We start from the raw sequence: 26,626 nt of genomic DNA, 5'->3' as shown, positions 1-26,626 counted from the left end.
ATGATTGTTAGAATGGTATCTTTAAAAAGATAATTTTAAGACTTAAGAATAAAGAGTTAGAACATCAGTGTGTAATCCTGAAAAAAATTTATTTGAAAGTGGCTTCCTAGAAAGATCGACAACTAATACTGTCATTTTTTATATCTCCCATGGTTTTATGTAACTAATGGATCTTAATAACAGCAGTTATTAAAGATGGTCAATCTAGCATTCGTTAGACAACCTAAAAAACTTTCTTGGAAGATATCAGGAATCTTTAAAAACACTTCTGATGATATGTCAAATCAAATTCTTTTTTATTGATTCTTTTTTTATTAATTAACTAATAACTAACTAGCAATTATTTTCCTTCAAACTCCTGGACCCAGCTTATCTCAATAAATGCCTTTTGACTTTATTTCTGGAAAGATTCCATCATTAATGGAAGACCCTCCAAATGGGAGAAAGAAATAAAAGAAGAGTCCCTGTGAATGACTTTATTTACACCTCTGTATTTGGGCATGCTACACATTATCAACATTTCACATAGTCTACATATGGAATAGGATGTATCTTTTGGCTTTGAAAGTATTGACACCATCTGCTATAACACTGAGAAAAATAGCTCTAATAAAATAGTTCACTCCCTCGCCCCCTTTGACAAGTGTTGGAAGTTGAGTGACTGTTCTTTGATCTTGTAATACCCTGGGAAATTTGGGTCATTGGCGGGAATGATCCTTAAAAAATTTTGTCCTGTCAAGTTTCACTTTAGTGAGCTCACATTAACACTGAATTTAGAAAAGAGAAAAAAATTCCTCTAACTTGCTACAGTAAATTTACCCCTGTCTAAGAATGCTTTGATTCTATTTAGAGATTTTTAAACCAGGTAACACTATATAGCAAACACATAGAAATGACATACCATAAATAATACATTATTAAATTTTGAAGCTAGAAAAATATATCATACTGCATAATTTGGGAACTACCTATAAACTGGAGCATATATCAACCAAGAGCTTATTGACAAATCAAATCAGGGATATAACATTTACTCTAGTGAGAACATTTAGTTAGGGAGTGAGATAGACTAACGAAATGGGGTGGTTGAGAACAATTTCATTTGTATTAACACAATATCATCAACTCTGTTAAAAGTTTTTAATTGACCCCTTCAAAATAGCAGCAGAGGGTTATTTAAAAAAGTAAATTAAAACTATTAGTGGTGTTACTTTTACGCAACAATTCTAACTTTTCCCATTAAACATTTTACATGTTCTAAAAACTTCTTTTAGATCCCCTTAAAAAAATTTCCCCCAAAGCTTAACCATACTGCAGGCTTTTTTTTTTTCCACAGCTCAGCTTAAGTAAATTATTTTAACTTAGGAGATGTATAATAAAGAGCTGATGTGGATGAGTAACACTTATAAAACACACATCTGAAAATACAATGTGGTTTCCATCTGCTTCCTTGGAAGGCAATTTACCACTAAGGATGACAACCATGTCAGGTGTTACTTGCTTTGGTCAGAGAAGTACACTCGGCAAGTTTTCCGTTATTAGGTCAGCCACAGTTATAAGAAGGGGTGCGATATCCTGCAACCTCACCAGCATGCAATATTTGTAAATCTTGCACCTTCCACTAAACACAAACTAGAGTCAGAAAACCTGTCTCCATGGGAATTTCAGCTGAAGCCCCATCTCAAGATTCAGGTTTAGACATTGCCAGTTTTCCCCAAACGAATCTTACCCGGTTGCCTTACGGAAGTAAGGTTTCTCTTACGGAAATTTCCTCCCAGGAAACGTTTCCTAATATGAGGTTTATTTTATCTAGTGCAGTTATTAAGCGTGGTGGCTTGTGAATTTGGTTGTGTAGTCAGACTTTTTTCTTTAACGGTTAATCATGGTCTGAATGTATGGTTGGATTTTTGTATCTATTATCTGTGAAATTGACAGGGTGCCTGACACGTATTTCAAATTCTTCCTACATACATGAGCACATATTGCATGTTTAGTCCTTTTTCAATATTGCGTGAGCTACATGGCAAGTCAAAACAGGGCAAGGAGAATTGTGCCAATTGCCGTCTTAAGGCCAGTGCTTTGCGTGACTCAGCTTAATTTATTCCATGTGCTGGAGATACATGACAGGCCACACAGAAGCAAAGAAGACCCTACAGGCCATATAGGCACAAAGAAGATGCTGTCTCAAGTTTTAGTTCACTGTCGCGATCCCATTAGTATTAATGTAAGAAAAAAGTTTACAAATGCTCAGGAGAGCTCTTGCCCAACAGCACTGTTTCCATCTATTTTTCCCATTGTGGTTTCTCACTTTGCTCCACGGTTTCTTAGCACCGAGTTGTGCATCACAAATCACATCGTTAGTTTTTTGGTGGTGGGAACTGGATCTGAATCACCATTACTGAGAACAAGTGTGCTGGGATCCTGGCTACTTCGTATATTGTACTGTACTGTATTTTGTGATTCGACTTCGGGCTGTACTAGGGGAGGCAGATCCAAGGGTCTGGCTAAAGTGATGGTCAGAGGAGCTCCTCATGTGGCCAATGGTGGCTGTCCCCCCCATGCTGCTACTCAGGCCCCCACCTCCTCCCAGGCTGCTCTGCCCAATGCCACTGCCACTTACTCCAGCTGCACTGCCAACCAGGCCACTGCCTCCACTTATCCCAGCGGGGCCACTAATTCCGCTCATGCCAGAGCCGGAAACAACCCTCTCTGTCACAATCACATTTTGGGCATTTGATAACTCAGGGTGTATACTTAGATTGCCCACCATGCCAGAAACTGGTCGGATGACTCTTTCTGTCACTACCACATTTGATGACTCTCTAGGATCAGGCATGGTCAAAGAGGTGGGTAGACTTGAACTTGGTGCTATTACCCTTTCTGTCACTATAACATTTGACCCATCTCTCAAGTCAGGCATCTCTAACATTCCATGCAGATCAGTGCCAGAGATTGGGCCAACCACCCTCTCGGTCACCACTACGTTTGCTGCATGTCGGTTATCATGAACATGGACAGAGGGCTTCAGAGTGCCAGAGGTGGTGTAAGATTCTGTCACAGTGACATTACCATAGCCCAGAGGATCAGGAATAGGCATAGGATGCTGTACACCAGGTCCTGAGGGGTAGGTGCTCTCAGAGATGACAGTTGTAGTGCCGAAATGTGGGGAGATGGGTGGGTGTCCACCAATGACGGGCTCTGTTCCCTGCTGAGGGCAGATCGGTTCGGTGCTCTCAGGTGGCCAAGAGGGATCAGGGTCTGGATATGGTTCAGCTTCTTTTCCCAGGCTGATATCTGCCAGCTTCTTAAATTTAGGCCCCAGTGTGTCCAAAAAGCTGTCGTCCACGTCTTCTCCGATGAAGCTACAACAGCCCACGGAGCCAGCAGGGGAACCTACACCTTCAATATCATATATGAGCAAACAGTCATTGGATGGGCGTCCTTCGTCTTCATCTGCATAAGCATATGCTTTCTGGATTTGCAGAGGGAAGAGAAAATGAAATTATGGATACATATTTAGCAATAATAGAAATCTTTATCCCTTTTTTTCTTCCAGGGCACTACCCAAAGAAGAATATATAAAACAAAATTCCAAGATGTTTTAAAAATCATTATATAATTGCTTGAAAGAATTTGGCTAGAAATTATTTTAGCTGTTATTCTGATAATACATTTCGACTTTTAAAATCATCGTAGGTGCACTTTAGATACAAAAGCACAAATAAAATATTGCATAAATTATTTTGTAACCAAGTTAGAAGAAGGTACTTAAAAGTCCTGAATTTGAAGTACACCAATCTTTTCCCTTGGTTTGTAGAAAAGAAGGTAGTTCATAGTTGTTTCAGGTTCATCCAGGACTGTCCTTTCCTTCCTTAATGGAGTGAATTTGGAGGTTCAGTGAAGATTTATTTGAATGTGGCTTTTTCAGCAAAACAACAGGAACATTTGACTCTGGCTCCATGCCATTTGGGGATTTAAAACTGAAGGTTTTTAGAAATCGGATCTCCTTCAATTCAAAGTGAAAGCCCACAGACATGTGCACCTTTATTTCATTTTTTATCATTTGTAATATTGGACCGCAAACTTTCAGGCTAAGTATCATAAGTGCTTTTCTTAGCAAACCAAATCGTTGTGCCATTTCATTCAAAAATATTTTTTAGTCCTTACCATTTGCCAGACCCTCTATTAGGAACTTGGCAATACAGCAGTGAACAAAAACACTTGAAGTCTCTCTCTCATTAGGCTTACCTTGTACTAGGATGAGACAGACAACATATAAGGTATTTATCAGGAGGTGGTAAGTGCAGGGCCAAGGGATAGAGTGACAGAATAGCCAAGGGCAGCATCTCAGAAAATGATATTTGATCAGAGGTTAGAATAAAGCAGTGGGGGTAAATAAAGCACACAGTGTGTCCTGGGCAGGAGGAGTGGTAAGATGCACAAGTTTTGAGGCAGAAATATACTTTTCATGAAAATAACATTCATTTGTAGGGACATGGATAGGAAGTATTCCTGTGGGTTTCAACAACAGTTCTCTTATTATTATCTACTGCTATTTGAAAGGCTTTATCAGTGTTTTCTTTCAAGATATCAGCCACCCTCTAAGCCAATAGGAGAGTTAAAGAAAATATTTTAGGCCAGGATGTAGAAGGATGTAAATCTGTCAGAGATAAGACAGTTTCAGAGATAGGAAATCCCTGAAAGTTTAAGTAGTTACAGACAGTCTCTACCTGGGGATGGCAAAATTAATTCCTGCTTGTTCTTAGAATGTTATGCAAGGGTCTATGGCTCTTGAACTCACACTTACTGAACGTTTACTATGTGCCTGGAACTGAGTTAGGTACTGGTAACATGATGTAGAGAACATATGGACAGGGCACTAAAAACTGTGGTAGACATATAAACATATTTTACCAATATAAATGGTATATTCTATAAGGTGTATACACAGAGCACTACAGAAATATAGATAAACATCAATTTTGTTTTAGACGTGAGGGTTAACAGTAAATACTTCAGAGAGGCAGTGTTATTTGAGTTGAGTCTTAAAAGATGAGTATGAGATAATGGATAAAATCATCCCACGAGGGGCACAGCATAGGCGAAGGCATGGAGGGGAATAGACCAGTGTGAATGAGGCAAAGACATGTGGTATGTGGGATTGGTGGTAAGGAGTAATTGGAGATGAGGGAAGGGGTCAATTTATGAATAATCTTAATTGTCATGTTAAGGAGTTTGGACTTCATGCCTTGGACAAATAGAGCTGGGAGCCACTGGCTGTTTTTAAGGAGAGCAGTAAAGTGATCAGTTCAGAATTACGGAAATTTTATCCAGCAGCAGTATGTTTGTCAGGCATAGAATAGAGGCTGGGAAACTGCTAGAGCCCTGCTGGGGACTAGTGGCAGCCTGGAGTAGAGCCAGGGGCACAGGATGGAAAGGAAGGCATGGGACTAAAGACCTTACCTGACAGAAGTAACTTTCCATGAAGTTCATATTCAGACCTCCTTCTCTACATTCTCTCATAGAATTTCTTCTTAATGTTCCAGAATATTCTTGACATATCTCAGGTACTCCTGGTGTTTTAACTCCTTCTGTTAGTTCAAATCCTGTTGTTCTTTCTCCTCCTCCTAGATCTTGCATTTCTCTGCCGCCATACTCATTTGTGTAAACCCCTAAAGGTTGTTGATAAAATCAAGTTTAATTTCTCTAGTGTCTTGTAGACTAAAAATTGATAACTTTCTATAATGTATGGTTTCTTCATTTAAATCAAATAAAGACAAAACATAAAGAGCTGTAACTATGATATTGAGTTCAAAATAATATTATTAATCAGTTTGTTAATTTGTTAATTGTTTGATGTTAACTATTTGTGGTAATTGTGTCGTGCTGGAAGTGGTGCATAGAGGTTATAAAAACATATGCTTTAGAGAGTTTGATTTCAAATTGAGGAAGTCTGGGGGGGAAATACCGAAATTCTAAAAGTTAAATAGTATAAGAATACTCCAACATGTTAGAAGCACAGGGTGTCCAGAAGAACGCCCAAGAACCACTGGCTTCAGAGGAGAGGCCATGGCTGAGGAAAGGTTTACTTGGAGAACCTTGGCTTTCACTTGGATGTGATGCGTGGATAGAAGCTTGTTACAATATTCAAGGTAAGTTAGATAAAATCATGGGTCAGACTATAGAAGAGCCATGGAGAGGGAAAGTGTTGACTGTGGGATAAATGCCTCATGGCTTTAATATTTTAAAGATCTTGATTTTAGGGACAGTGTGTTTTTTATACTTTTATGACTCTGGTGCCTCTCATTGTGCTTTGTTCTAGATTTGTGTAAAGGTTTATAGATGTAATGAAGGGATAAATGTGTAAGTAAATCCTGATAGACTGATGATTTGACAAGTCTTGAGAACAGAGTGGGTGTCAAGGATAGGGAGATAGAGGGATGCCTGGGTGACTCAGTCGACTGAGCTTCTGATTCGTGATTTCAGCTCCAGTCATGATCTTGTGGTTCATGGTTTCAAGCTCCACGTCAGGCTCTGCACTGGCAGTGGGGACCCTGCTTGGGATCCTCTCTCTTCCTTTCTCTCTGCCCCTCCCTGGCCTGCATGTGTGCCCTGCCCCCCAAATAAATAAATAAACTTAAAAAAAAAAAGAATAAAAAGATAGAAGAGTCAACCAGCTTCTGCTTTTGAGGTGAGGGGATGTTGGTGTCATTAACAAAAATGGAGACATTGGGAGGAGAGATAGGTTTAAAGGCTAGTGTGTCTAGTACTTTGGGTAAGGTACATTTCTACAAGCTGTGAGCATTCCTGTGCCTCTCCCGTTTTAAAGAGTTCAAAGTAGGGGGGCTCCTGGGTGGTTCAGTCAGTTAAGCGTCCAACTTCAGCTCAGGTCATGATCTCATGGTTCATGGGTTCGAGCCCCATGTCCAGCTCTGTCCTGATAGCTTGGAGCCTGGAGCCTGCTTTGGATTCCGTGTCTCCCTCTCCTCTCTGCCCCTCCCCAGTTCACACTCTGTTTCTCTCTCTCTCTTAAAAATAAATACACATTTGAAAAGAAAGAGAGTTCTAAGTAGGAAAGTAACGATAACAAGTTTGAAAAAGACTGAGAGGAAAAATAAGAGAATCACTAACTTTGTTTACTTTGAGAAAAGGCAAGATGGTACAAGTGTTTTCAAAGTTATGAAAAATTAAAAAAAAAAAAAACCTTTGTTTTTACTAACATGGTAGCTATCCCTTTGCTGTAAAATTCTAATTGTTCCCTCATTTCTGCCTGTGAACTGGTCTACACCCCTGGTTTAAGGCGTGTCATAGTTATAATTTTGGTTAACGGTGTGCAAGGAAAAACTCCCATCACCTGTACACAGCCTCAGCTGAGAATGTGGAAAGATTCTGATGGTGTTTCATCCACTTACTTTCAGTTTAAGAAACCAGACAAGTCTTTTTAGGTCAACCTTTATGCTCATGCTGAGAATGGATGCAATTTTTTTCTTTGTCAAGATAGCGGCTAAGTCAGAGTAGTTTTGAATCATTCATGAATTGTGAAGGTAGATTTTAGCCTCAAGAAATGAGCACAGATCTATTTTAATTGGGTCATACATTGGGGAGTTTGGGTGGCTCAGTTGGTTAGGTGCCTGACCCTTGATTTCGGCTCTTGATTGAGGTCATGATTTCATGGTTCATGGGATTGAGCCTCACATCGAGCCCAGCGTTGAGCTCTGCACTGACAGCATGGAACCTGCTTGGTATTCTCTCTCTCCCTCTCTCCCTCTGCCCCTCCCCCACTTGTGCTCTCTTTCTCACTCTCAAAATAAATAAACTTAAAAACATTGGGTTGTATGTTAATTCTAATTAGTACAGTTGACCCTTCGTGGGCTTGGAATGCAGATTTTTTTAATGAATAAGTTCAGTAATGTAAATGTATTATTTCTTTCTTATGATTTCTTAAAAACTATTTCTCTAGCTCACTTTATTGTAAGAATACAGTATTATATATATATTATATATATATAATATATATATATTATATATATATTATATATATATCCATATATATATGGATATATATATAATATATATATAATGCAAACTATGTGTTAATTAACTGTTTATGCTAGCAGTAAGGCTTCTGGTCAGCAGCAGACTATTAGTAGTTAAGTTTTGGGGGAGCCAAAAGTTAATACTTGTATTTTTGACTGCACAGGGGTCGACATCTCTAATGCTGTGTTGTTCAGGGGTCAACTGTATTTTTTTGGACCTGGACCAAACTTGACTTGTGGCTACATTTCAGTTCTTCTCTCCTGTTTGTAGAGGTCCTAATAAAGTCGTCTCATAAGTGCTCTCTAATCATTGAGGAAGATTTTAAAAATTCAACATATAAAAATAATAATTACTATAGGCTTTTCCTTACCATTGAATCTGCAAATTAGTCATTTAAAAGTGAACGATAGAAATAATTTTAAAGATTAATAAGATAATTGAGAACTGATATGGTATGCAAAGACAAAACAGAATTCCTTCTTACGTCATTTGAGCTGTTAAAATTAAAAAAACAAAACAAAACCCAAAAAACTTCTTACCTGAGGTGTCAATGCATTCAATCAGATTTCCATTACTAGGTAGTACCGGTGGTACACAGACAGTGGGTCCACTCTAAAAGACAAGAAACATTTCCCCATTTTAATGGCTCTTTTGCTTCTATCATTATACTTTGGGTTTGTTCTCAAGTTACCTCAGGTTCTAAAAGAACACTATTTATGAAACTTCTGAAATCCATTTAAAACCTGAACCTCATTTCGAAAGCCTTTCCTGGTTACTTCCATCTGATTTCGATGTACCTTTGATTTCTCTTCATTTTCCACATTGGCTGTCCCAGAGCGAAGAACAGCACCGACCACAAGTGATGGCCAGCGTCTTGGCTCCAGTGCATGAGGGTGAGTGTCGGTGACTGCCAAAGGCCATTTCTTACAAGTTAGCACTTACTATGGGAGGCGGCTGTGGTCCTTCTACTGCCCATGAGTGAATTGCTCCATCTGAACATTCGGGGACAGGCTCAAAGCCAGCGCCCCCACGAGGGGCGCCGCCGCAGTCACAACAGATCAACAAAAACGGGACCACTGATGGGGAAAGGATAGGAATATTGGAATCAGCCGCAGAGCCACATTAAAATAAAACAACTTGCTTTTTATGATTAAATTTGAACCTCTAATAGAATGGCACTTGATTTTAAAATTACTATGAAAGCTTCAGAAAACAAACTGATGGTCAGTTACCAAAATCAGTGCGAGCTTCAGTATTCTAGACTGTGATCAACTTTTTAATTTGTTATCTAGTATTCAAATTATAGATATTGTTACACCATGAAAACAGATGAGTCTTTTTGCTGTCATTACTCAGGAAAATATTAAAGGAGACAAAAAGGAGAGCTGCAGAGGACAGACAATGTGTTTGAGTCTTTGTGTTCCCTCCTCCATGCCTTTATTTTTTTCCTTTCACACATGCATGCTTTTTTTATTTCAGCAGTAAAATCTTACCCATGCTTCAAGTAATTATTCCCTAAAGACTTCCCCCACATGGAATTTTTTCTTGAATTTATTCACACACAAATAGAGAATATTATGCTACCTAACAAGGTCTTTCTGGTAATCATTTGGGTTTTCTTATTCATTTAAATAAGTTTCTAGCACGGAGTTTTTTATATAATATAATCTTGATAAATGATTTGGAATGAACGGATGGATGAAGTAAAGGCTATGTAAGTCGAAAATATGACAAAGGATGGAAAGAAACAATAAGCAAGGTAGAGAGGAAGGAACATAGTAAGGATAGTAATAAGGGGAGGGATAGTAAGAGAGGGGAAAAAGAAAGAAAGGAGGGAAAGAATCCTGTATATTTCGCTTTCTTGAAAATTTGCTGGGTTTAGAGATAGCTTTGTATCTAGGGGTATTTGACCCCAAAGCCCATGCATAATTTTTAAATCTGTTACCAACTACACTACCCAAAGGTAATCAACAATATAAAAAACAAGCTCAAAGTGAAAGTCATCTATTACTTGCAGTAGAGATAAACAATGCCTGAGTAATTAAGTTACTTTTATAAAGTACCTAATTTTAGGGGTGCCTGGGTGGCTCAGTTGGTAAAGCGTCCGATTTCGACTTAGGTCATGATCTCACAATTCGTGAGTTCGAACCCCGTTGGGCTCTATGGGGACAGTTCAGAGCCTGGAGCCTGCTTTGGATTCTGTGTCTCCCTCGTCTCTCTGCCCCTCCCCTGCTCATACTCTGTCTCTGTCTCTCTGTCTCTCAATAAATAAATAAAGAAGCATTATAAAATACTTAATTTTAAAGTTTTAAAATGTTGGTTAATAATTACTATGGCTAAAAAAGTGAAATTAGAGAATTAGCTCTTCTCATAAATTTTATGTTACATTCTGCAAGTTTGCTTTTTCCGTGTAGCCTTTTCTGATTGTTCGGATCTTTTCTGATTGTCTTCTTCACTCAAATAGCAGTCTGAACCTGCCTGTTATGGCACTTTCCCATTGCACTGAGATTGAATGCAAGGAACTTTTTGTCCTCCATTGCACTTTGACTTTCTTATCTTATTAACCCAACAGCAAACAGGCATTTCTTGATACGTGCACAAAATAAGAATTTGGAAAGTACCTTTCATCAAAGGATCAGAAAGCTTATCTCCTCCCCATAATTTCAGGGGAGGGGGATGCCTATGAATAAGATTGTTAAAAGTACTTACATCCTAGGACCAAGAATCCCATGATGAGTAGTCCAATGCCAGCAGGACCAAAATGGACATTATCTGAGGGATTTCTCTGGTAACCACTACCTGGTCTGTCATAGGTGTTGCCGTCTGTATTGGTACCACCGCCGTAATCAGTGGAAGTTTTGTCGGCTGTGTTAGTACTGGTGTCACCTCCGGTGTCACCTCCGGTGTCACCTCCAGTGGCACCTCCAGTGGCACTTCCACCGCCGTCATTTCCACCGCCTTCAGTAGTGGTTCCCTGATTACTTTTATCTTCATCTTCCCAGCCGGAACCGTCGAGGTTAATATTAATTGTTCCAGTACAAGTTCTTTGAAGAGTATCTGTAACAAGATTTAAAATGGAAGAAATATCTAATACACATACTGTAATAATTGTCAAACAACACAAAGCCATTTTTTGAATCAATAACTTATTTCAGTGTTTTTCTTCTCATCAATTCAGTAACTTCCCAAATCGTCTCTTGTTTGTGACTGAGTTTTTAAATAAGACAAAGATGAATATTTAAAACAAATTTTTTTTAAATGTTTACTTACTTTTGAGAGAGAGAAAGAGAGAAAGAGAGAGAGAGAGAGAGAGCTCGAGTAGGGGAGGGGCAGAGAGAGAGGGAGACACAGAATCTGAAGCAGGCTCCAGGCTCTGAGCTGTCAGCACAGACCCCCACATGGGGCAGGAATTCATGAGCTGTGAGATCACGACCTAAGCCAAAGTCGGACACTTAACTGACTGAGCCACCCAGGACAACCCGAGACCAAGGTGAATATTAGTGCTCTCCTGAAAAAACTGTCCCATACGTTGAGAAGCATAAACAATAAATGCCATGTTATGTATTTGCCAGTGGTGTGTGATAAGCCACAGTGGAGGCATTTTTAGACAATGTTTTACACACTTCTCGATATTTTAGACCTAGATTTTATTTGTTGTTTAACGGTCTTTCATTTTTTTTTTTTTTAAGTTTTTATTTAAGTGTTCTCTACACGCCATGTGGGACTTGAGCTCCTGAACATGAGATCATGACCTGAGCTGAAGTCAGATGCTTAACCGACTAAGTCACCTGGGCACTGTTGTATTATCTTTTAACCTTAATTATAATGCCTAAAATTTGTTACTTGTTTATGTTATATTGACAGATCATATGGCTCATTCCATTTTATATTTTTTTAATTTGCATTGTGAGAATTCTTCCATACGTCAATAAACTTTTCATTATATAGTTTTTTTATGGCTACATAATTTCACATCAAGTGGACCATAGTTTACCTACACATATTACCTGTTAATTATTATAGATAATGCTATAATTAACATCTCTGTACATTCAGACTTTTATAGTTAGGACTTCTAAGATTATTAAAATTAGGTAAACACATAGGAATGATTTTGTTTGAAGTCATTGTTTTTTATCTCTATGACAGAAATGTGAGCTCTGTGTCAGACTTTGTTCATTGATATAACCCTAGAACCTGGCACAATGGCTGGCATTTCATCAGGATTCAATATATAGTTTTTGAATAAATGAAGAAACATAACAGAGACAAGTTTAAATTTAGTCTATCCAATATCAAAGCCCATGCCCTTTCAGCTCAGCTGTGCTGATTCTGCTATTGCTGTTGTTTTTGTTGTTATTTTTATCATTATCATTGCATACACTACTTATAAGTTTGCATTTTTTGAAGACAAAAGGAATGCTCTCTATTTTCCATAAGTCTAATAATTTCATAAGCAGAAGTTCCAGTTTCTTCATGTATCTAATTAAGCTTGATGTTGGCTGTCTGCAAAAGGAGTAAAGTAGCAATTGCTTAAGATAATTTCAGCACTGAATCAAAACAAGTTTTATCTATAGATTAAATCAGCATTTCTATTTGTAATGTATATTTTTAAAACCACATTTATTTTTGGTGTGCCTGAGTGGCTCAGTCAGTTAAGAATCTGACTCTTGGGGCGGGGTGGGGGGTGGGGGGCGGCAGCGTGCCTGGGTGGCTCAGTCGGTTGAGCGTCTGACTTTGGCTCAGGTCATGATCTCGCAGTCCTAGAGTTCTAGTCTCACAACAGGCTCTGTGCTGACAGCTCAGAGCCTGGAGCTTGCTTCGGATTCTGTGTCTCCCTCTCTCTTTCTGCCCCTCCCCCGCTTGTGCTCTCTCTCTCTCTCTCTCTCTCTCTCTCTCTCTCTCTCAAAAATAAATAAACATTGGGGCGCCTGGGTGGCGCAGTCGGTTAAGCGTCCGACTTCAGCCAGGTCACGATCTCGCGGTCCGTGAGTTCGAGCCCCGCGTCAGGCTCTGGGCTGATGGCTCGGAGCCTGGAGCCTGTTTCCGATTCTGTGTCTCCCTCTCTCTCTGCCCCTCCCCCGTTCATGCTCTGTCTCTCTCTGTCCCAAAAATAAATAAAAAACGTTGAAAAAAAAAATTAAAAAAAAAAAAATAAATAAACATTAAAAAAGTTAAAAAAAAAAAAAGAATCCAACTCTTGGTCTTGGCTCAGGTCATGATATCAAAGTTCGTGGGTTCCAGACCCATGTAGAGCTCTGCACTCACAGCACAGAGCCTGCTTGGAATTCTCTTTCTCTCTCTTTCCCTCTGCCCCTCCCCTGCTCCTGCTCTCTCTCTGTCTCTCTCTCTCTCAAAATAAATAAATAAATAATTTTCTTAAAACTACATTTATTTTGACTAATTATGATAAAAAACCAGTATAATTTGGTAAATTTCTGAATTGTTGAAAGACTTTAAACTTATGGTTTCTTTTCAAAGTTTATTTATTTTAAGAGAGAGAGAGTGCACGCAACAGAGTGTACACAAACTCACAAGCACGGGAGGGGCAGACAAAGGGGGAGAGAGAGAATCCCAAGCAGGCCCTAGGCTGTCATTGCTCAATCTCACAAACTATGAGATCATGACCTGAGCTGAGATCAAGAGGCAGACAGATGCTTAACCAACTGGGCCACCTTGTTGAATGACTTTAAAGACATGCTATTTCATTTGTTTTTAATCTGTAAAGCAAGTGGAAATTGTCAACCCCTGTCTAGGACAATCAAAAGAGACAAGAGAGAGAGAAAAGGGGAGAAATAGAAAGTCAAGAAGAGGAACTGAATTAGCAAATATTGCTTAGTGGAATTAGTCTCGGACTTCTCTCCTCTTGTGGCCAACCTAATTTTAATTCTGTTGGTTTGGCAAAGTAATATAAGCATGCTACTTCCAAATTGTTCACATGAAGTTGTATATCACCTTTCCAAAAAAATTATGTAAAGTCATGTCAACTTTTCTTTTGGACTAATTATTTGAAAGTAATTTAAGAATGCAAGTTAAAATTTTCATTTGAAATGAATAAGAACTAATATCTATTGAATGTCAGCACTTTTCTAAGTGCTTTACATGTTAATAATTCTTTTAATATCTCTAGATCCATAATGTTAGAGTCCCATTTTACAGAAGAAAAGACTGAGGAATAAATGGGTTAAGTAACTTCTTTAAAATCTTATTGCTACTAAGGGATGGTGAAAGATACCAATCCAGTCTCACTCCAGAGCTCATGGGCTTAGCCACTGAGTTACACTGTTTCTCATATTATTAAAAATTTGAATCTATAATAGCCAGTATGATTTTTCTGTTGGGAAAGGATTATTTCAAAATATAACAATTAAGATTTTAATATTTGAGTGTATATATAATTTCCTCTAGAAGGGAAAAAAAGTTAAGTTGATTTCTTACCATCTATAGATAGAATTGTTCCTTGGTATTTCCCCCCAAGCATTTTATATTGTTCCATGGTAACTGCATTTCTCAAAGTAATTATGCCTGTTCTTGAGTCAATATCAAGTAGGTTAGCAGGATTATTTCCCATTACATATCTGTATTTGAAGAAAACAGTACAAATTAATGTTAGCTATCTAAAAGAGAAACAGAGAGACAGAGATTTTGATTATAAAACACATATTTCAAGTCAGTAGTTATAACCCCTGGATATTATTTTTGATTATTAGAGACTTTATTTTTTATCAGGGAAGTGCCACCACATTCAGAAATAGAAAAGGTTTGGGGTGCCTGGGTGGCTCAGCTAGTTGAGCATCAAACTCTTGATTTTGGCTCGGGTCATGAACCCAGGGTGGTGTGAGATCAAGCCCCGAGTCAGGCTCCTTGCTGAGTGTGGAGCCTGTTTAAGATTCTCTCTCTCTCTCTCTTTCTCTCTCTTTTTCTTCCCCCCTGCTCTTCTCCCCCACTCTCTCTCTCTCTAAAAAATTTTTTTAAAAAATAAATAGGAAAGGTTTAAATTTAAGAAAAATAAATTGCTGGCAGCCATTTCTAATGGAATATCTCTTATGCCCACTTGGATGTCAGAATCATCTTTGATGCTCGAAGTCTCATTTTCATTTGGTTTTGGTAGCATCAGAACTATCCTGGAAGACCCAGATCCTGGAACTCCCTGGGCTGCTTCTAATTCTAAACTGTTCTCTTCCCTAAGAAGTTAAGTTACTTCTCCATCAGTTTGTGGTTTCATTCTCTCCCAATTTTTACTCCCCCTTCTCATATTCACAATGACTTTATAGGGCTTCTGTTGAATTTCCTTCTCATTTACATATTTGTTAAACATTGCTTAGATAACTCTGTCTCAGGCACTGTGAAACTCAAAGACTAGATGGGAGGGGATGGGGAGGGATGGTCCGCCCTCAATGAACTCACATCTGTGGAGTACAAAGAGAGTGTATCATTATTCAATGCTGATTATAAAGTGAAGAGAGTAGCTGAAATGAGCTAACTAAATCTAATTGATTTCAGTCTGGGCAGATCTGCAATGGGAAAATCAGTCCATCAGATCTTCTGGGAGAATAACCATGATATGTGGTAATCAGCTAATTGGTCAATAAAATACATAAACACAGAAATGTCAAACTTCCAATATTTTCCACATTTTACACCTTTACTTTTTTTACATCTTACATTTGCACAATTTTTTATGTTTTCTTAAGTTAAAAGCTCTAAATTAAACAACAATTCAGTAGTTAGTACTTTTCATGATTGAATGACGGCTTCAAAAATAGAGAAAAGTATTTTAATTTGGATACTTAAAATTTCTAAAGAGAACACACTGTATTTAAGTTCAATATATGGTAAAAGTTATTTGGAGAATATCAGTCTTACCTAACAGTTGTTGAAGCTACACCTGTGTCAAGGTCAGTAGCTATAAAGTCTCCCACTTTATAATTTTGTCCCATGTTGCTAGTCACTACATATGTCTTTGAACCTGGACGGAACACTGCGCCTTCAATTACATTTAACACAGTCACAGAGATGGCGGTTGCTGTGAGTTTGTATTGAGACATAACTGAATGATGAAATTCAGCTTTATTTCTGACACCAATACTAAGTTGCAGATTCTTCATATCTTCATAATCTAGGGGCTAGAAATGACAGAGTGAAATAGTTTTACTATAAGAAAAAAACATTTTGGAAGAAAGGCAAATCCTTTGGTAATAGGCCAGAAAACTCTTACATCTCTTTCTTTAATTAAATATAAATACATATACATACATGCTCTATTCTTTCTTTAATTCAATACAAACACATGAAAATATAGCAAGAAAAAAATCCAATTGTCCTAGGTCCTTTGTCAAAACAGTTGGTAATATATGACATGAATTTTAATTATACATCAAGCAAATTAAAAACTTAAAATATATAGATGCATTTTGTCTTTTGTCTTTTGCATTTTGTAGCAAAAAGACAGTTTATGTTAGCTTCTTTCATTTCATTTTTCTCAAAAAGTAGATCTAGGGGCACTCGGGTGGCTGAGTTGGTTAAGTGTTCAACTCTTGATTTCAGCTCAGGTCATGATCACATGGTTTGTGGAATTGAGCCCTGCGAACCCCACATGGGGCTCTGCTGTGACTTCACAGAGTCTGCTTGGGATTCTCTCTCCCCCTTTCTTTGCCCCTCTCCTTCTTATGCATACATACTCTCTCTCTCAAAAATAAACATTTTTTTTTAAAGTAGCCTTATTTATTACAAAGTATGGACCAAATATATAGTGCATTCAATCATTTCACTTTTTACCCATAAAGTACTATTTAGAAGAAATTTTACTTCTGTAAATGTGACTTCTTTCAATAAGTCTAGTAATCAGAGTATAAAAATAATAAAAATCCTTATTTTCTTCAGTATATTCTGGAAAAAATTTATTTCATATTATAAAATAATCAAGTAGTCATTTTCATTATGAAAGTTGGTGTCAATTCACCACTTATGAAATTCACAAACAACTATGCATTATGCCCATAAGTTCCAAGTGTATTTTTCTAAATTTTCATGTGAGAGTAATTTAGATGACCATCGATTCATACATCAAACTCTCCACTTAGTACATTTTTTTGAATTTGTTTAATGTTTATTTATTTTTGAGAGAGAGAGAGAGAGAGAGAGAGAGAGAGAGAGAGAGAATGAGTGGGGGAGGGGCAGAGAGAGAGGGAGGCACAGAATCTGAAACAGGCTCCAGGTTCTGAGCTGTCAGCACAGCCTGACATGGGGCTCAAACTAGGGAACAGTGAGATCATGACTTAGGCTGAAGTGGGATGCTTAGCCAACTGAGCCACCCAGGCACCCCTCCATTTAGTACAATTTTTGATCCTTGCTATAATGTTGGCTTCATTTGTAATTCCAAGAAAGTCTATAATATCATGTATACATATATATTACACATAATTATAATAAAGGAATTAATATAGGATGTCATGCCTGGAAGAAAAATCAACATTATTCCTATTTTATGGGTAGAGATATTGAAGATAAATAGACTAATTTTTAAAAGTAATGTGGTTATTTGGGATGAAAAAGATTAGGACTCATTTTCCCCAGTATGGAATCCTATATAGAACAGAGGAGACAATATGAACTTATAGCTAGAGAAACCTATGTTTGAATGTCAGCCGTACCACTTACTAGCTATCAGAACTCGAACAGGTTACATACTGTCTCTGAACCTCAGTGTATTTATCTGCAATATGGGCATATAACCTAATTTGCAGGGATGCTGTGAGGAATAAACTAAAACATCTGCATCCTACGTCAGGAAATAGAAGCTATAGGCATAGTGACACTTTATGAAGACATGAGATAAATGATCACACATTCTTATGGGGACAGAATTCTTAGAAGTCTGTTTCCCAGGACTATTCTGAAAGAAGGAAATAGTTTTAAAAATGACTATGTTTTGCCATAAAGAATGCATACAATCCATCTTCTAGCACAGGCTGAAACCTTCACTATCAGCTCCCCAGGAGTCACATTCTCTTTTTCTCACATCTTAGAGGAAATTCTACCTCTGGCACATGTGGTGGGTCATCAATGTAGGGGGGACATAGGAGAATTCTGTTGACTTGGACCAAATCTTTGTTGCTTGGACCAAATCTCTAGCATATTTGTGTTCATAATAAGCCTTGGTCAGCAGCCACAGGGAGATGGGACTGTGATAATTCTATAATGACAGTAATTTAATTTTAATTTTATAAAAACACACTGGAGAACTAAACTTTTAATTACATGATAAATATTCTTAGTGCATATTAATTAATGTACATTATTGACACAGACACATTTTTAGAAGGCCATGTTCAATCTGCTTAAAAATATTCTTCAAAGGTCTGAAACTGAACCTTAAGGGTTACTCATACTTTGTTGTGAGTGTACAATAAGATTCATTTTTAGAATTCTCTTAATTTATATGATCTGTGAAGGCATAGTGTATTAATAGAAGAGACTGTCAAGTTCAAGTTTAATGCCTGGCTTCATAAAGTGATGTAAGCGGAAAAATGGTAAAAAAGCTCTATGTCATATATCATTTTAAAACACTGTATTTTATTCTTTTACTCAATTTTGTGAGATGTTAACATTTTAAGATTAACATTTTGAAAAAGACTAAAAAACTAAATTATTTAGGGTAATTATACCATACCTTAACAACCTTTAAAATTCCCACATTTGTTCTTTCATTCATTTCTATGTCAAACCAACCTCCTTCATTTCCAGAGATAAAGAAAATGACTGCTATCCAGTTAGCTGAGTACTCTTCGTCCAAGTCAATTACTCTAATCTGGGCCAAATTTGAATGCAGAGCATTTTCTTCAATACTAACAGAATACTGAAAGAAGAAGGAAAAAAAAAATTTAACACCAACTGTGTGAGTGAGAGAAGAACTATACCAGATTTTCAGAGAATGTTTGCGGTCATTCATTATTTAGAAAAGAGATCTGTGTTTATAGTCTCATGCTTCGTTGTCCAAATACACATATTTTGCCCAGGTATTATGTACACAAACACAAGACAATGTACGTGTTTGTTTACATTTGGGTTTTATGTGACTAAAACTATCACGTGTCCCTATGAATAGAATCATTTGAACAAATTTTAGAATTAAAGTTATTAATTCCAAGGACAAACACTTACTGAAGACTGTTCCAAGTACGGGATGTTATCATTAACGTCAAGGATTTTAATGTTGCATTCACACTCTGCTGACATGCCATCTGCCCCACCGTCTCGGTCTGAGCCTCTCACAGCAAGGGAATACTGGCTGTATTGCTAAAAGCACACATATCAAAACACATTACAAAACATATCACAGTTGATCTAGACAGTCCTGATTCTGCCTCATGCAAAGTTCTTTTAGAATGTTAGTTCAACGTAAATCTATGATTAAGACAGGGTAACAGAGAATATTGAAAATCCGCAGATCTCAATGAATCAATATAGCAGTTGGTTCTTTCTTTCTTTCTTTCTTTTTTTCTTATCTTTGAGACAGAGAGAGACAGAGCATGAGCAGGGGAGGGGCAGAGAGAGAGGGAGACACAGAATCTGAAGCAGGCTCCAGGCTCTGAGCTGTCAGCACAGAGCCCGACGCGGGGCTCGAACTCAAGGACTGTGAGATCATGACCTGAGCCGAAGTCAGACACTCAACTGACTGAGCCACCCAGGCGCCCCAAGCAGTTGGTACTTCTATTTCCAGCAATGCTTATCCAGCGTCATTTAAAAGAAACAACACTTTTAAAGGCCTCATTCCTTATTATATGTCCAGGGTTGAAAAAGTTTATAAAGTGACCAAAAGTTTATAAAATGACCAAAATGGTCAGGAGGAGAGAGATTAAGGTTTACCAAGAATTAATGGCATGAAAATTCCAAACCGTAAATACTCAGCCATGGAATGTGCAAGAAGAATAAACACATAAGAAATGATTTGCATTTCTGGGAGGTGGGAGTGGTAGGTGGAAGCAGTGGCGTTATTGATGATCCGTCTTCTTGATTCTACTCAATGGTGCTTAAATTTTTACAAGCTAGAAAAAATCGTGAAGCCTTTTCCAGACACATGCATACACACATCCTCATTCAAGATTGTGGATATCATTTTATAGGATTCATAGTTAGAGACATCATGAGGGCTCTCCGTGGTCTCTACGTTAAAAATATCTGCTCTGGTGGCCTGCCAGTGACTGCAGAGTTCCTTTAATATTTAGGGCTCTTCACCACTAAAAGTCTTGTGACAAGAAAGGAATTCCATTGGGCTCTTTAAGGAAGTTTAAGAGAGAAAATGTTAATAGTTAATTTCTTCTGATGGTTGTTTTCAAACAAGTGAAAAAGGAGATACAGGTGACTTAGGAACTGATAGTTTTGGGATCATTAAACAGTGTGAAAATAATCTCATTTATCCTAAATGTAGGAGTCATTAATAGGGGAATCATCATTTCAAAATAACTATAATAATTAAACTAAAATTTAATTAACTATCCATTCAAAAATAAAACTTCTTCATTTATATCCCCCAAATACATACAGACCTGGTAAATCCTATCAATATTTTTTAAAAGATGAAAATGTTGATACTTTTATATTAAATAATGGGACCACATGGCATTAATAGATTCTAACTTGATTCTAACTTGCTAACAATCACTAATTATTTTCTTATTTGTAAATGAGAAGGTTGGTCTGGATGTTACTCAATTCCTTTCCATCATACTGATTCTGTGATTCATTTCCCAAAGTAATCAGTGGTCTGTCAGTAGGTGAGATATAGGAAGGAAAAAGAAGAGTTCTGTTGTCAGATGAGCTTAGGATATTCTGGGCTAAAAGAAAGATAAACAAGTTTCTTAGCTTGTAGGAATTCTTAGAGCTTCTACCATGTTCATGCACTGTGACTCGCCAAGATGGGGGATGTAATAGCAACTGTTTCTTAAATCTATTTCATTATAGAACACATTAAAAAAATAGAGCTTTTAGGGGTGCCTGGATGACTCAGTCGATTAAGCATCTGACTTTGGCTCAGGTCATGATTTCGCAGTTTGTGAGTTCGAGCCCCGTGTCAGGCTTCGTGCTGACAGCTCAGAGCCTGGAGCCTGCTTTGGATTCTGTGTCTCCCTCTCTCTCTGCCCCTCCCCCACTCATGCTCTGTCCCTCAAAAATAAATAAACATTAAAAAATAGAAAAAAATAGAGACTTTGCCTCTGCCTTATGGATATTCTCATGTGCTTTCAGAATCTAGTTGTCTTAAATTGAGGTAATTCTTAGGTAGGATTGAATGAAAAGTGACAGTTTAAAATGTATTTGCGGAATTCTCATTTTTTCATTTTGAAGATATTTGTTATACCATTACCATTACGAGAAAATTTAAACATATTGCTTTCTTTTTCTTTCTTAGATACTCTTGCTTTTAGAGTCACTTCCTTGGAAACTAACAAACCAATCAAAGAAAAAGAATATTACCTCTCTGTCTAGAAAATTATTCATTGTTCGAATTTCTCCAGTGTTTCTATTGATAATAAACATTGGTGAATCAGAAGGTTCCTGTCTTATGATCTTGAAGGCTATTTTTGAGTTCAAATTATTTGGTTCATCTGCATCAGTAGCATTGAGTCTCATCACCAGTGTATCTAGAAATCAAGAAAAATTGGTTGGAAATGGACAGTTTGCATTTTTGTTATAATACAGTATATTGCTTTTTTAACAAGTGTTAAAGTTGGTTGGTCCGTATAAGGTATGCTCTACCATTTTCCCTGTCTACTTCAACAGCTTAGCTCCTTTCTAAACTTTTGCCTATACAAAAAGATCACATTTTCCCAGGAACTTACACATTTCTGACAGTTAGAAAACAAAGATATGTTTTATTCTGTGTTTCCTTTTCATGTTTTAGTATTATCCTTTTTTTAAAGCCTACTGTGGTGAAACAAATGATATCAAGGCCAGACCAACTTTTTCCCAACTATAGAACTTACTAGCTATATAATCTTGGCTTCAGTGTCCACCCCTACAAATGGGGAAGATAATAGTACTGTGTTCATTGAGCTCATGAGAGAATTAAACAGTTTAATGAGAAAGAATTATAGGAAGTTCCCATTGGCTGAGTTCTGTTTTGCATGGTCCTTAGTGAAGCGGTTAGGTAACAAATTGGTTTAAAGAGATGCTTAACTACATACTTTGTCTTATCCCTTATCTTTTCCGTGAATCTTATAAACAGTTTTGATGAAGGACACTAGAGAAGGAAAAGCTGCCAGTGTTCATGAGCTAGAATTCTTCTTTACATTCAGTCTTTTTTAGCACAAGTGCCTTGTCTGTAAACACAAATGCAAGAGATATCTCCCTTCTCACTGTGTGCACACACACGCACTTGCCTCTCAAGAATGGTACTAAGGAAAACAAACAGTGGATTTCTATTCCATTTTTCTTTTCTATATTGTGTGAATTTTTACAGCAAACATTTTTAGAGTGATATTTTACAAGGGATACCTATTCAAAGTATACGTTTAGTATTTTAATAAATAAAAGTACACTGTAAGGATTTTTGGAATTTATAGTAAATTATACCACTCAAAGATCAAAAGTAACTATGGTGAGTTGAAGTTTTGAATTTAAATGAGAAATCATCACTGCTGTTTTAAATATATTTAGGACAATCTTCCCTGGTGTGCTAGACAGTTAGTTTTCCCAAGTGACTCAATATTTGGCAGTTAAAATGTTGCCATTTACAGTAATCCATGAGGAGGACATTATACCTTCAGATAGTCAAAACTCTTACAAATAAATGCTCTACCAAGTTTATAGGTTTTCTGGTGCCCCGTAACTAACCACTTGGGACCATCAGCTTTCACTATGCATGAAGGGGCCAAACAAGGTTAAGGTTATAGTACATTCCAAATACATAAAATAAGTAATTTGAGTAAAAAGCAAGGAAAACCTATATTTATGACATCATATATAAAAAGGGAAAACAAGTTTTGCTTTGTGTTTATTTACTGTCAACAAAAACTCTTGAAGATTGTGGTCACAAAATAGATGGCCTGGAAGTGATTTCTACTAACGACTTGAAAGTAGGTTAACAAAAAAAAAAAAAAGGCAGCATGAACAGAAATGGATGAGATTTGCCCTTCAGAACAGCTGGGCTGGGAGGCTAAATTCTCCCAGTGCCCTTGCCACCACTGTACAAAGTACTTTTGGGATTTCTCCCGAGGGGTCTACAACTGAGCTGGTGCGCGTGAGTTACATGAGAAGACCCTTCTCATTTCTTTGGAGTTGTTTCTTGTGTGTGCCAGATTGGAGCTACTTCCATAGTTAAAGGGAAGCCATTATGGAGACTTCTCGTGCTTTTCTGTTCTGGTTGCTTTTCTATACTTAATCTTTTACATTCATGATGACGTAGTACCTTCACATAGGTTGGCCTCTCGTTGCTTGGCTGTAAAGAGTGATCTGGAAGTCAGTATATTCTTGTTTACTTCATAAAATGAATTACTTACTTGCATTAGAATTTTCTTCTATTTGTCCCAGAAAAGTAGACATAGAAAATACTGGAGGGTTGTCGTTTATATCCAAAACCCTGACTCTGAGCTCGAGAGGCCTCTCTAAATCTTGACCCATGGAATTCAGAGCCCGGCAATAGATCTAGGGGAGAAGATAAGAATAATTATTTGGTGCAACAGATACTTATTAAGTTTTTATTTTGTTTGGACACTATGCTAGGTGTTGTGGGTAACCAAAAAAATAAATAAATAAATAAGACCTATTATTTGCTACAGAAGGTAGATGCAAGCAGTACTTAGAATCAATAAGGGGAGGCAAACACAAACTCAAAATACCATTTGAGAAAAGGTAACATGATAAGTTATTTAGAAGAAGATTTAACATACTGTAACATTATAGGGGGATGTAATTATTGAGAGAGATCTTGAAGGAGAATTTCAGCAAGTGGAACTGGGAATTGGCAAGATGTTCCAAGCAAAGGGTTTTATGTGAGGAAAGAAGCAGAGTAATGAAAATGCATTATTTGAAATTAGGAGTCAGGGCTATTGGAGGATGGGGTAAAGGAGGCATCAAAGAAAGGGAGTATTTGGTAAGCTTAAATGGTGACTATGTGGGTGTCTGTATTATTATTGTAGCTGCTGTTATTGTTATTATTCATATATGAAGTGTACATAAGTATAATGGATGCTATTTTACCCATGTGGTATATCATATAAAAATGCATTGTGCTTCAAGAAAAGCTAATAGGTTGGCATGGTGACTCAGAGGTTTTGTGAGTAAACATTGTCAGAGGTAAGGCAGGAGTATAGATTTGGAATAGAAGGCTAAGGAATTGAAGTAGCCTAAGGAGTACAAACAGGCAGTGTGACTGAAAGCACAAACATCCATTACTATTTGAAGGTGTTTGGGCACATGGGTTGATGGGGATTTTTTCATGTTTATTTATTTATTTTGAGAGAGAGACAGAGTGCGAGGGAGCACGAGTGGGGGAGGGGCAGACAGAGGGAGAGAGAGAATCCCAAGCAGTCTCAGAACTGACAGCACAGAGCCCCTTGTGGGTCTCGATCTCACAAGCCGTGAGATCATGACCTGAGCAGAAATCAAGTTGGACCCCAGGCACCCCTGGATTGAAGGGGCTTTAACCGAGTGAGCTTACAAGATCAAGGAAGGTTTTCTTTATTTCCTTTTCATTTTAAGTATTAACAAGTGTTGATCATGATGATAAATGGACATGGAAGCAGCCAATGGAGAAAGCAGAAGAGAGATGAAAACAAAGTTGATAGAATAAGGTTCTTGAAGAAACAGATAATTATGGAACAATGGATATCTTGGGGATAAACTCTGGGGAAAAAGCAGAAAATTAATTTTATTTTTGGATTTAATGCAGAACATTTCTGAGCTGGGGGAGAGAGAATTAATTGTGGGAATGTTTGACAGAAGGCTTCACACTTTTTAGCGAAGTTGGTCATCAGGTCAGCTGCTTAAAGTGCAAATGAAGCTGAGGGTTTGGACTTTTGTCCCAGCCACTCTCAAGAATGGAAGTGTGATTCAGTTAAGGATGGATTAGAGTATTTCCAAAGCACGTTCTGAGCTCAGGTGAGACTGAGCAATGTGAATTTATAATAAAGTATGTTTATTCAGAAAAGGCTCCCTTAGTAACTCAAAAATAATCTCTCAGGATTGGAGTTAAAGAGAAGCAATTATTCTCAACTGAATTAAAGAAAAAGAAATAAGGGGGCACCTGGGTGGCTCGGTCAGTTAAGCGTCTGACTCAGGCTCAGGTCATGATCTCATGGTTTGTGAGTTCAATTCCGCGTCGGGCTCTGTGCTGATAGCCCAGAGCCTGGAGCCTGCTTCGGATTCTGTGTCTCCCTCTCTCTCTGTCCCTCCCCTGCTCTCATTCTGTCTTGCTCTCTCTCAAGAATAAATAAAAATATTAAAAAAATATTTAAAAAAAAGGAGTAAGAGTTAGGTACTTGCCCTCCCAAACAAATATTCTAGCTTGCCACTGGAGACAGACCAGAGGCTAACATTTTTGGTAAGGCATTTTATAAAGGCATTTCTCCTAATCTTACTTTGGTTCTGTTGGGTCATGAGATGCTCATGAATTGAGACAATCAAAAATGTCTCATATTGGGATTCCTGAAATCAAATCAAATGATCTGAGCTTAAGGTATTCCAAAAATAATTTGAGCCTGAACATATGTATTACATGGAGCCCACTTACAATGAAAAAAGGGGTGACCTCTCGATCAACTATGGATGTTATATTAATTTCACCAGTTTTTTGATTAATAATGAAGATTCCATAAGGTGGCTGATCAATTCCTACTCCAGAGATGCGGTATGTAACTTGCTGGTTTGCAGCACAATCTGAGTGAATCTGCAGAGAGAGCACAGGTGAAAATATTACAGAGAGCAAATAGAAAGTGTTATGTTTGATAAACAACAGCCATCTTTCCCAAGAACTATTCAATGTGAGTACCTGTTTTCTTTTGGGAAATGCTGGAAATAGATATTTTTCTAGTTATAGCTGTAGTATTTTCCATAATAACTGGCAGTGTAATAAAAGAAATTCAATTCCATTTCTACCAAATAAGAAAATAATAAAATATCACCTTAATAAATGCAGGACTATGCAGTCACCATTCATTCATTCATTCATTCATTCATTCATTCAACATTTACAATTGTCTGTGTTATTTTCAGGTTCTGTGCTAGCACTGGCTCTAGAGTAGGGAACTCCTTGCCCTCTCAAGGAGTTTAGCAATGTTGTCATCATATAACTTTGATCTCCTGATTCAAAATGTTTTTTAAATGTAAAGTTTCAGAAGAGAATTTGAAGTAGATTTATGTAGGTAACAAGAGTTATCTGACGCTTTGTAGAAGTTCTTAATTCTGAAAATGGGGAGGATGTGATATCAGAAAAGTAAGGAGATCATCCCAAATAAATGACTTGTAGAAACTGGGATTCTTTCTTTGAAATAAAATATTATAGGACTCTATGCAACTCTAACTGGGGAGTCTGTATATCTATCTGAATGTGTGTATATTTGTATATGTGTTTATGTATGTATATATATTTTTG

General features: G+C 37.4%; 1 protein-coding gene across 1 annotated transcript in view; it reads right to left on the bottom strand.

The window, feature by feature from the left end:
• Positions 1–2,379: 2,379 nt before the first annotated feature.
• The window catches only part of DSG1 (desmoglein 1), a 34,919-nt gene continuing 10,672 nt past the window's right edge, over positions 2,380–26,626 (bottom strand). Inside the window, exons 4-15 of the mRNA XM_042910508.1 lie at positions 25,766–25,921; positions 23,535–23,679; positions 21,511–21,677; positions 19,201–19,335; positions 18,710–18,895; positions 15,904–16,163; positions 14,476–14,615; positions 10,747–11,094; positions 8,980–9,113; positions 8,577–8,649; positions 5,464–5,672; positions 2,380–3,472 (exon numbers count right to left, since the gene is read on the bottom strand). Of these exons, the coding sequence (XP_042766442.1) occupies positions 2,426–3,472; positions 5,464–5,672; positions 8,577–8,649; positions 8,980–9,113; positions 10,747–11,094; positions 14,476–14,615; positions 15,904–16,163; positions 18,710–18,895; positions 19,201–19,335; positions 21,511–21,677; positions 23,535–23,679; positions 25,766–25,921 (3,000 nt within the window). The 3' untranslated portion in view covers positions 2,380–2,425. The remainder of the gene's footprint in view (positions 3,473–5,463; positions 5,673–8,576; positions 8,650–8,979; positions 9,114–10,746; positions 11,095–14,475; positions 14,616–15,903; positions 16,164–18,709; positions 18,896–19,200; positions 19,336–21,510; positions 21,678–23,534; positions 23,680–25,765; positions 25,922–26,626) is intronic.

This window comes from Panthera leo, chromosome D3 (assembly GCF_018350215.1).
Source record: "Panthera leo isolate Ple1 chromosome D3, P.leo_Ple1_pat1.1, whole genome shotgun sequence".
Taxonomy (NCBI): domain Eukaryota; kingdom Metazoa; phylum Chordata; class Mammalia; order Carnivora; family Felidae; genus Panthera; species Panthera leo.
The sequence above is the reverse complement of the archived record's forward strand: the minus strand, read 5'-3'. Positions and strand labels throughout refer to the sequence as shown.